Here is a 10,638-nt window from a genome sequence, read left to right on the forward strand (position 1 = left end):
TGACATTTTGCGCTGGCTTCAAAAAAGAGAAGAATAATCCAACAATGTTTTCCACACGCTTGATTGTTTAAATTATGATTACTTTTCTGTAGTAAATTGAGACTGACGCTGAAACGGTGGCCTTGGACAGGTTGTAAATCTGAGCCCTGCTGCAATAAATCCAATCTAATCTGCAGCGGTTCATTGACAGCAAGCCTCACAGGTTGAATCCTCCAGGCTGGGATCCAATCAAGTGATTAGGAGGTGGAGCCGGGGGCCCCGGATACCTGAAAAAACACACAAGCAGCCAGGAGGTAAAAGCACCAAAAACTTTTGTTTTTTTTGCAGTTTGACAAGTCAGAATGAGGTCCAGCGAGGCACTTTTTGGGGGGATTGTGCTCCTTTTCTTTTGCGGAAGCTGCTCTGCTTACACCAGAACCCGGCCCGGGCCGAGCGGAAGTGAGAGTCTCGTCCAAACCCAAACCCAAAGAGAGACGCCAAGCCTCCATCCGCCATTCAACCGGACCCAGCGGGCCGAACCGGTTCCGTACCACCTTAGCCACAAGCTGAGGGTCTACCAGCTCAGGAAACCCCAACAACAGCAAGGCGTGGACTTGCAGGCTTCCGCAGACCAGTGGGGGTCCGAGTCCGGCCAGCAGGGCCACGAGGAAACGGTCCTGGCTGAGGAGCTGCTGGTGCTGCTGATCCCTGGCCCAGATCTGAACCCTCCCCTGGAGTCAGAGGTATGACTTTTTAATTAATTTTAATTTAAACTTTTTAACAGTTTTTGGGTTCGGATACTTGTGTACTCATTGGACTCAAATGATCTCCCAGATGCCGGTGAAGTCTGAGGTGTGGCTCCCCATCCCGGCGCAGAGCGTGGCCGTGTACTGCGGCGAAGAAACTGCTTCTGTGGAGGTCAAACAGGACTTTCTGGGTAACGATCTCCCTCCTCATTAGCCATCAGCATCCTTCACTCGACTCGGTGTCCAACTGCTGCACCTTCTATTCTTACTGTATTTTACTCTTAACGTATTGTGTTTTATCGCTTAATGTGTTTGCATTTTTAGTGCTGTCCTGTCTCCTGTCTTTCTTTTTCTTTCCTTCTTGTCGTCTCCTGTGTTGGTGAGCCAAAGACAACTTTCCACCCATAAAGATTTATTTTGTTCTCTCTGGTGGAGGGGAGCGATGACATCGTCAATTTTCTTTTTCCGATGGCTCAAATGCCGACTTGTATTGACTGCTTACAGGGGGGGGGGGGGGGAATGGCTGATGTGGCCAACGTCCTTTATCCTCTTTGTTCTCAGGCAACAGCCAGCTGGTCAACCCAGCTGATCTGACCTTAGGCGGCTGTGCTGCCCACTTTGTCAACGACGGTGTCCTCCACTTCCGGACAGACCTGCAGGGCTGCAACAGCACCATGGCGGTGCGTTCCATTTTTAAACCTCTCCTCTATAACTGCTATGCCGTCATTGTCTCCCTTGAACCCAAGAACCTCAGTGAACCAGCTCAGTGGTCTAGTGGTAGAGTGTCCGCCCTGAGACTCGGAGCTTGTGGCTTTGTTCCCTGGCAGGGTCATACCAAAGACTATAAAAATGGTACCCAAATGGGGGGGGGGGGTTTGGATCACCCGATGATTCCCGAGCACACTCCCTCAGGCAGATGGGTCAAATGCGGAGGACAAATTTCACATCCTTCGGAACATGACAATCAGTGGGACTTTAAACTTTTAACCTTTTACCTTTCAGATGACCGAGGAGGCCCTCATCTACTCCTTCTCCCTGCGGTACGACCCAAAGGCTGTCGGCTCCACTGCCATCCTGAAGACCAACGCTGCTGAGATGGTGGTCGAGTGTCAGTATCCAAGGTAGCGTCTGGCCAATGCTTCTGCATATTTCCACATATTATCCAGGCTCGGTGTAAATCAGTGGGTCAATCTCCGTAGGAAGAAACTTTTCTTGACATGAGGGGAGGGTGGCTGGGTGGCTCCTGCAGGAAGTCGGGGAGACCGTCGAGAGTGGCGGCGCGCTTTAATTGGCCGATCCATCAATCCATTTCCTGCCCAGCCATCATGGTCCAGATCGCTGTAACTTCATTATCGCCGTCTGTTCTTTGATGTCTTGACTACTTTCACATTTGCTGAACCTGTGCAGGAACCTCGGCGACCACTACATTTATGCTTCTCTGCTGAAATCATCTAAAAAAAAAAATTTAAAAAAAATCCAAAAAACCTCTTTGCAGGAGACAGTACGCGAGCAGCGGCGCCGTGAGGCCCACCTGGAGTCAGTTTGCTGCGGGGATGTGGGCGGAGCAGCAGCTGCACTTCTCGCTGCGCCTCATGACAGGTGGGTTGGGAGGGTGCGGTGAAGGGGACGCGTCTTCGAGAGAGAAAAGTGAAACGCGAAAATGGAAAAACAAACACAAAGCAAACAAATGCAAAAAAAAATGATTGCCGTTTGCGCCAGACGGTTTGGCTAATTTCCCCCAGCTACGGATTTAATTGGCGGCTCTCAAGGCTCCTCGGCCGTCTTCGCCGCAGCTGTTTAAGATGCAAAACGGCGACTCTGTAAACAGGAGCGGACGGCGGCAGGTGGGACCATTGCCAAGGTAGTGTTCGCTTTTCTTTTTTTTTTTTTTTTTTTTTTCAAAAATGGTTCTAAGTCGCATTTAGAATCTTGATTGTTTACCCGACTTGAGTTTATCTCTTCTTCACCGGAGCTCCCAAACTAGTTTATTCCAGTGCAGACGCTCGTCTGTTTCCTGTTCAGGTTAATGGCGACGATACAGCTGAAATCTGTTTAAGCTTTTTTTTTTTTTTTTTTTTTTTTAAAGCGATTCTCATCCAGCGGTTCTCAACTTTTTAGATTTTAAAATGTGTGTGTGTGTGTGTATATATATATTTATAGAGAAAATGTTGGGCATTTATTTTGCAGGGCACACAATTAAATTCAATTTCAAAATTGTATTTACTAAACATGATAGAAAGTGGGCTAGTGTTTATATTTTGGTGGAATAAATTGGAGTGCTGCGGAGTTCATTATAAGGGAAAAAATGTGTGTCCTAAAACTCCACCAGTTGAGATACACCGATCTAACAGGACTTGTGACCTCATCTCTTCACCCCCCCCCCCACACACACACACACCCTATTCTGAGCAGAGGACTGGCAGTCGCCGAGGCCTTCCAGCACCTACTTCCTGAGCGAGGTCATCCAGGTGGAGGCGGCCGTCCTTGGGGGGAGCCACATCCCCCTCAGGGTCTTCGTGGACTCCTGCGTGGCCACCGTGAGCATGCACCCGGAGTCCACGCCCCGATACCCCTTCATCACCAACCACGGGTGAGATAAAAGCTCCACCGCAAAAAGGAAACAAAAGAATAATGTAAACAGCCCAACAACAAAAAAAGCTGCACTGTTTGTCAGCCAGTCATTATATTCTGGTGATGTCACATACTTGGATCGTCTAAGAGCTGGAATGATTGTGTTTACGAGAACAAAAGTGTGTTTCCCATATAAGGTGCCTGAGTGACTCAATGGTGACGGGATCCAAGTCTTATTTCATGCCGAGGAGCCACGAGGACAAACTGCACTTCCAGCTGAAAGCCTTCAAGTTCCACCAGGATGACAGGAATTTGGTAAGTGCTACCCCAGGAATAGGTTTCCATGTGTCTGGGTGTTGTTGTTTTATTATTATTATTATTATTATTATTTTGGATTTATTCATTGATTTTGGATTTATTTGTTTATTTATTTAATAAATTCTTGCATGTTTTTGATACCCTATGAAGTTGTGATTTTTCCGTTTGATCACTGAATGTCACGAAAAAACACATTTAAACTGTTTTATCTAAGTCCAGTTTTACTTTTCTGTGTAAATAAGACAGAATGATGTGGCAAAAATGATGCTACATGTGTAATTCATGAATGTTTTGTTGTTGTTTTTTCATTCTCAACCCTAGCTCTACATCACGTGTCACCTGAAGGCGACAGCCCTTTCCGCCCCCGTCGACTCGCAGCACAAAGCCTGCTCCTTCCTGACCGACAGGTTGTTTGTGATATTATTTTCGTCTTATTATTATAATATTTTTTTTCAGTCTCTCTAACAGGAGAAAAATCACTTGTTGCCTTGCGACAGGTGGGTGGCGTCCGGCGGGGACAACCTGGTGTGCGGCTGCTGCGAGACCAGCTGCGACCAGCAGGGGCGCCACAGGAGGCATGCGGCCTCTTCTCCCCAGCAGGTGGCGCTGGAGGGTACGGCCAGCCTGGGCCCCATCACCCTGGAGGGGAGCGTCATGGAGGGGAGCGTCCTGGAGGTGGCGCCTCCCTCAAAACCAGCCACTCTGAGCCAAACGCAGGAGAGCAGTCGGGCAGGTGAGGCAAACAAATGAACATCCGTGCTGAAACAAAAACCTCTCTGGTGGAAGCTCTCTGCAGCTAACGGGACGGACGCCACTTATCTCCTCAGCCTCCTATTGGTCCACAGCCCTACTGTGCGGTGCAGGCGTAGCACTGGCTGCGCTTGTCCTCGCCAGTGTGGCATTTTGCCGCAAAACACAAAAATCGGTCAGCTACGACGTTCCCACCTGATCTGAGGCAATAAAAGCATTTCTGACCGAGTTTTCTCGCTTGATTCTTTTCTTTTCTTTTTTTTTAATGACTGATCCAGTGTGTAAAATTTGGTATAATTTATATATTGTTAAAACCTTAACACACAGCCCATAATTACAAATCTTTACTTAATCTTTAATTACATTATCTTGAATTGGGTCTCCACCAAGTCTTTTAGCTACTAGTAACTGAAGTCGGAATGGGCAAACTACACTAGTTTTGTCCGATGTCAGTACAGATGAATTGGCGTAACATGGATTTCAACACAAACGGCAAAGTCAAGGTTGGTTGAACCCACTTTAGGTCTTGTAGTGAGTTAAAATTTGGCTTGATTTTATGGTTTTTATGTTGGTAAAAGCTTAACATACTGTCCGTAATTGCATTAATAAAAGTGTATACTTGCAGTACAATAAAAGTTATTTGGTTTTCATACCTGTGGAACCCTTCTCATATCTTGCACTGGCATATTTCTGTGGAAGCCTGTGTGGACAATCCAGCCCGCGTTTCGTAATCGGGATGACTGCCAGCGAAAAAAGAAGGTGGAGGCATCCAAGTGCACAGGCCGGCGTAGTTCACAGGCAAACTCAGCGGAGTGAGGGTACGGAGTCCCTACGGGGACTTTAGTGAAGGAGTGTAAAATGTAACCAGTTGATGTTTCTTGTTAAAAATCTCCAAACATTGCACACCTTTGACTTACCTGCGCTAACCTGGTGTGTTGCTCGGGTGCGCCTGCACTTTTATTTTGAAAGGTTCAAGGTGTTGCAGTCTGGTTTGGTGTTAAGCTGTATGAGCTGACCCCTCTCATAAACACCTGCTGCGTTTGACCGCAAAACTAAATGGAGTTTTTGCAACTGTTGTTCTTTCCCCCTTTGTTCACAGAAACATTTTGGCCTGCTGAGAAATATGTGTTTGCGTTCGGGGGGCGGGGGGTTTGTGAAGGGAAATGAGCTACAAAGCCGCAGCCTGAATGCACGGATGATTTGTGTGCTTAATTCTTATTATAGTTTTTTTTTTCTTTTTTTTCCGGGAGCCTGCAGCGTCGTCCAGTGCAACAGAGGCCTCCAAAGTCGGGGGCCGGATGATTTAATGCGCACTTTGTCTTTGCAGCTGAGCCGCCGTGTAATTCAGCCGAGCCGTGTGAGATTTTCCTCCATCTCTGTAGGAGTTGTGGGGCGAGAAAAAAAATAACAAAAAAAAAAATATGATAAAGCAGCAGTGACGGCTCCGTGCTGCGAGCTGAAGCGTCAAGCAACAATGGTCATATTTTAGCCTCGGGGACGGCTTGTTTTGGGCCCTCCAACCCCTCTGGTTTTCACCAAATGGGAGGAGCTCATCATGAACTGTGAGCTGGCGACTCCAGGAAGACAAATAGACATAATTAAAAAGCCCATAAAGGCGAGAGCCGGGGCTTTTATTACAGTAATATGTGGAGGCCTCGCTTTAATGGGGTGTTTGTTCCCATGTGCAGCTGGTGTGTGTGTGTGTGTGTGTGTGTGTGTGTGTGTGTGTGTGTGTGTGTGTGTGTGTGTGCGTGTGTGTGTGCGTGTGCGCGCGCGGAGTGATGCCCTGACCAGTCCCCCAAAGGCCAATAAAAGAAGCAGTAGGTATCGATGCGACAGTAGGAAGCGCGAGTGAGTCATGTATTCAAAACCACCCTCCCCCTTCCCCCCCACCCTCTGTATTTTGAGAACAATGCAACAACAACAATAATTCTGCCTGTTGTGTGTTTGGGCCCTGCAGGATGCCACCGACCAGGGCCAAGAACACAGTGCAGCTGTATATTAAGTCGCAACAATTGCATTTTTGTGCGTTTGCTTTTTCACTCCCCCACCTGATGCGTCCGATGAATCTCTTTTAGCTCCCAACTGGGTCTCACCGAGTCCTTTAGCTACGAGCAGTTGAAGCCGGTGGGGCCAAACTAGAATAGCTTGTCGGTAGGTGGCAGCACAGGTGAATTAGCCTAACATGGATTTGAAGACAATCGGAGAAGTCGAGGTTGCAAACTTGGTTTATGGCTTATAGCTTGATTTATGGATTTATGGATTTTATATCTATAAAGAACATACTGGCCATGAATGCATTAATAAAAGTGTATACTTGCAGTACACTAAAAGTAATTTGGTTTTCCTACCCTTAGAATCGTTCTCCTATGTATAAGAATATACATAGAGTGGTGGCGGAGGTGGCGGGGGGCAGAGGCGAAGCAGATGGAAGCAGTGTTTTGGTGACCAACCTCCTAGGAGAAAAAGAAATATCATAGGATGTGTAGAAAACATGAGCTTTAATATCTATTGAAAATAAACAAAGGCAAAGTTGCAAAAACAAAATGTGTCTTTAAGGCGCCACGGTATTCAACTACTCATTGAAATGACTCTTAAAACACTGGAAAAAGTGAGTGAAATGCGGCTATCTTTTGACTTAGTTACTATTGATACCATTTCTTCAAGTTCGGCGGGCCTGATCACAAAGCTGAATGGCCCCCGGTTCGTAGTTTGCCCATGCCTGGGCGAGGGTCATTTTTTAAGGAAGCCCAGTATTTAAAGAAGCCCCTCTGACAGTGCCCTAAATACATAAGGCAGGCTACCTGAAATACATAAGGCAGGCTACCTTAAATAACGGGCTTCCTTAAACTTATTTTACACACTCGACCTTGAAGGCACCAAGGGAGCCAAAAGTCAAACTCATCCAAACAGCCCCCAAAACATTTTTTGAAAACATTGCCCACAAACTCCCGACCATTCGACCCCCTGCTTGCCCTCCTTATTGGAGGACATTAGTGGAACCAGCAGAGCGTAAAAGGTGCTAACGACCTGCTACGGACTCGCCAGTGGGGCGTCGACGGCATCGTGCACACGAGCTAAAGAGGAAACCGTCGCGGTGGTGGGAAGCACTGATTCAGCCCTTTTCTTCACACAGGATGTGTGACCCTGAGGGCACACACACACACACACACACACACACGCACACACGCACACACTTTCATCTTCACTCACGGGCACCATCAAAAGTAATGTTGTGTGTCCAGCGGCGGGCAGTCCTTCCGTATCCGGCGGCTACAACCGTATCGCGGCTGTCGACGGGGCGCGCTGGGGGATGTCTTCATTGTTATGCTGCAGACGTCCGCTGGAACCAGCCCGCAAGTGGCGGCGGCGGTGGCAGGAGTGAGTTTGTGAGAGCCGCTGCTCATCGAAAATTGAGGTTTTGCCCCATTATCGCCCGCCACCAAGTCTGCGCATGAGTCTCTAGTGGGATAATCCGATCCACGTAACCCCTCTGGAGTTACACAGACTGAAATAATTCCTGCTTTTGTTTTGATTTATTGCGTGTATTGCGTGTATTAGGGCGTAACAATTGCCGGTAAAGTGATAAACCACGGTAAAAAGTCAGACAGCTTGTATTACTGTTTCAAATTTCAATCATCATGAAAACCGTGTGTGATTGCCACGGTTAGAAAAGCTTCTGGTCATTACTCAGAAAAGCAGCAGCAGCAGTCCCTCAGGCACAGGCGCGCATGCGCAGTATAGAATCTTTGGTTGCAAAGACGGCGGAAGGAAGTTCAGCCGACGCGATTTTGGCGTTCAACTGCATGAGGTGTCCTTGAGTGCTGTGAAAGGTGCCAAAAACGAACTGGCCCAATCCATGAGCTGAAATATTTTCCGATTCTCGTAACTCGCCTGGAGTTACGCGGAGCTTTTGTTTTAATTTATTGTGTATATTAGTATTTCTGGCCATAGTATATTGTATATGTTGCATTTAACTGTGTCAGGTGTCCTTGAGTGCAGTGAACGGTGCCAAAAACAAACTGGCCCAATACATTAGCTGAAACATTTTCCAATCTACGTCACCCTTCTGCAGTTTCACAGCTGGAAAGAATTCCACCCAGGTGCCTCAGAGAGTCTGCAGCGTGGAATTTTTTTGCTTTTGTGCGAATGACCCTTTTAGTACCAGCTGGCCGCGGCGTGATGGCTTGTTTTTTTCAGAAAGGCGCAAACAAACTGCTTTGTTAATTGCCTTTCAATTTTGAGGCTGCGGGATGGATTAGCATCGAGCTAACACTCGCCTCAGCGTTTGATTTTTAATAAGCATCAAATGCTTTTTCATCTGGGCCAATGAGTGCTTATTCTGTTATTACCCCCCCCCGCCCTTAGTGCGTGCTCTTTGCGCACGCACTTGTGCACGTGATCCCCGTCCGGCCGCCGTAATTAACCCTCTTAATTATGAAGGAGGGTTGGAGGGAAGGGAGAAAAAAAGTTGCTAATGAAGGAAATGGATTTAATTAGCCTGCTCTTACCCCGGGAAACACGTGCACGCCAGCAAAACACAAGAGAGCGCCAGCGCCGTGCGAGCGCGCGCGCGCGCACCCATGCAAAACAATTAAGTCTCTTTCATCCTGGCTAATGGCTTGAGTGACTCAGAGCCTTTCTCATTAAGACTATCAATAATACGCTGATTACATGCATCCACCGGTTGCCTCTTTTATCGCAGGCACAAAAGGGACGTGTGCGTGTCTCGCAGGTTTTTCTGGGAGGGGAGGGGGGGGGGGGTGGTGAGGTGGGGTTGGGGGGGGGGGGGGCACCCGCCTTGCGAGACCTTATCTGCTGAAATAGACGTTTAGAATCGTGCGTGTGACTTGGAGGAGCCTGAAGAGGCCTCTATTCTCCGCGGTTTATCTCATCCAAAGTGGGGACACGTGCGTCTCTCAGCCGACGGGGAAGCGCCTGTGAAGTTTCGCCGATGCGGGTTTTGCTATTCTGCACCCGAGATAATAGAGTCGGGGAGCGACAGGGCCCGCAGTCGGTCGGAGATCTACAGCCTGCCTGTCGGTTGTCTTTTGTTTCCGCATCACACAAAGTGTCCCTCCAGTGCAAAGTGGTGCTTTTCTTTTGTGTCGCTCCAGTTTGAAAGATGCTCTCTCGCTAAATGGGACACGTGCCGCTGGTGCAGAATTCTGTTATGTGGTACAGACACAGATGCCGTGGTTGAGTGCTCTACTCGTACTCGTGAAATACGTGCCGATAGCACGACGCCATTACCAGTTTCATACCTATGTATATGACAATTAAAGTTAAATTAGTGTTTGTTCTGTAGTGAAACTTGTGATCGTCGCCCCATGGTCTAGAACAGGCATGGCCAAACTACGGCCCGCTGGCCACATCCGGCCCGCTGCGTGTCTCTGTCCGGCCCGCGTGAAGGCAGTCATAAACCCCCCCGCCCCCAACGAAACTTTGGCGGCACGTAACTTTGCCGACACGTTAGCGTAGCGCGACAGCGATAGCGTGCTTCCGTATTTTTATGCTCATAACATTAGCCCCCAAAAAGAAACACAATGAAGTTGGCATTAAATCCAATTTACCTCAAGTTGGATAATTGCTTCATATATTTTCCTATAATCTGCTGACTTGTTTTCATCAGGTACCCTGAGCTCTTCCTGTGCGTGTGTGTGTGTGTGTGCGCGCGCGCGCGTGTGCGCGCGTGTGCGTGTTACCAGAGATGGACGGGCGTCCGTCACGCCGACAGGAAAGACGCCACGATCTGCTCGCTGACCTCCGGGGGCCCATCCTGCCACGACAGTCACCGGGGGGGGGGGGGCCTCATCCCAGCGGCAGGAAAAAGCAGCAGCCGGTGTGACCTCCGATGCCACGCCCCCTCCTTCTCCTCCTCTTCCTCAGGGATGCTCCCTCTGATCTCAGCCGTTTTGTTTTTTTCCACACTCGCCACCATTGTGAGGTTTGTTTTTTTTATTTCTTTTTCTCTGGCGGGGGTCTCCTGCGACCACCTGCGGTGATGACAGACAAGCCTTTGTTTGGCCGCCGGCCGCCTTTGTTTTCCGAGTCCTTCACTGAGCCATTCTCATCCAGTCTTGGCAGTTTTAAACAAGGGGTTTTTTTTTAGGCTTAGGCTGGACTAGATGCTTTTGCTTCCTAGTGTGGTTCAACATGTCGGTTAAACAGAAGAGTTTTTCAATTCAGTGATATTTTGAGGTTGCAGTTTATAAAAGAAAAGCCACATGGAAATTTGAACGTGTAATATTCGACATCAAAGCAGGGGTGGGCA

General features: G+C 48.3%; 1 protein-coding gene across 1 annotated transcript; it reads left to right on the forward strand.

The window, feature by feature from the left end:
• The first annotated feature begins 293 nt into the window (after positions 1-293).
• Positions 294-4,593, forward strand: LOC142879014 (zona pellucida sperm-binding protein 3-like). Its single transcript, XM_076012395.1, has 10 exons — positions 294-722; positions 814-916; positions 1,287-1,405; positions 1,728-1,846; positions 2,221-2,324; positions 3,138-3,315; positions 3,494-3,611; positions 3,936-4,021; positions 4,112-4,347; positions 4,442-4,593. The coding sequence occupies exons 1-10, from the start codon at positions 342-344 to the stop codon at positions 4,561-4,563; spliced, it is 1,566 nt and encodes a 521-aa protein (XP_075868510.1). The 5' UTR covers positions 294-341; the 3' UTR covers positions 4,564-4,593.
• Positions 4,594-10,638: the final 6,045 nt, after the last annotated feature.

Source organism: Nelusetta ayraudi, unplaced genomic scaffold (genome assembly GCF_046127955.1).
Source record: "Nelusetta ayraudi isolate G7.1 ecotype Tasmania unplaced genomic scaffold, CSIRO-AGI_Nayr_v1 ptg000006l, whole genome shotgun sequence".
Classification (NCBI taxonomy): Eukaryota; Metazoa; Chordata; class Actinopteri; order Tetraodontiformes; family Monacanthidae; genus Nelusetta; species Nelusetta ayraudi.

Excerpts from the sequence above, each read along its gene's own strand:
- LOC142879014 (XM_076012395.1), top strand. The coding sequence starts at position 342 with ATGAGGTCCAGCGAGGCACTTTTTGGGGGGATTGTGCTCCTTTTCTTT. Across the intron at positions 1,847-2,220 it reads GTCGAGTGTCAGTATCCAAG|GAGACAGTACGCGAGCAGCG; the intron begins GTAGCGTCTGGC and ends ACCTCTTTGCAG. Across the intron at positions 4,348-4,441 it reads GCAGGAGAGCAGTCGGGCAG|CCTCCTATTGGTCCACAGCC; the intron begins GTGAGGCAAACA and ends TTATCTCCTCAG.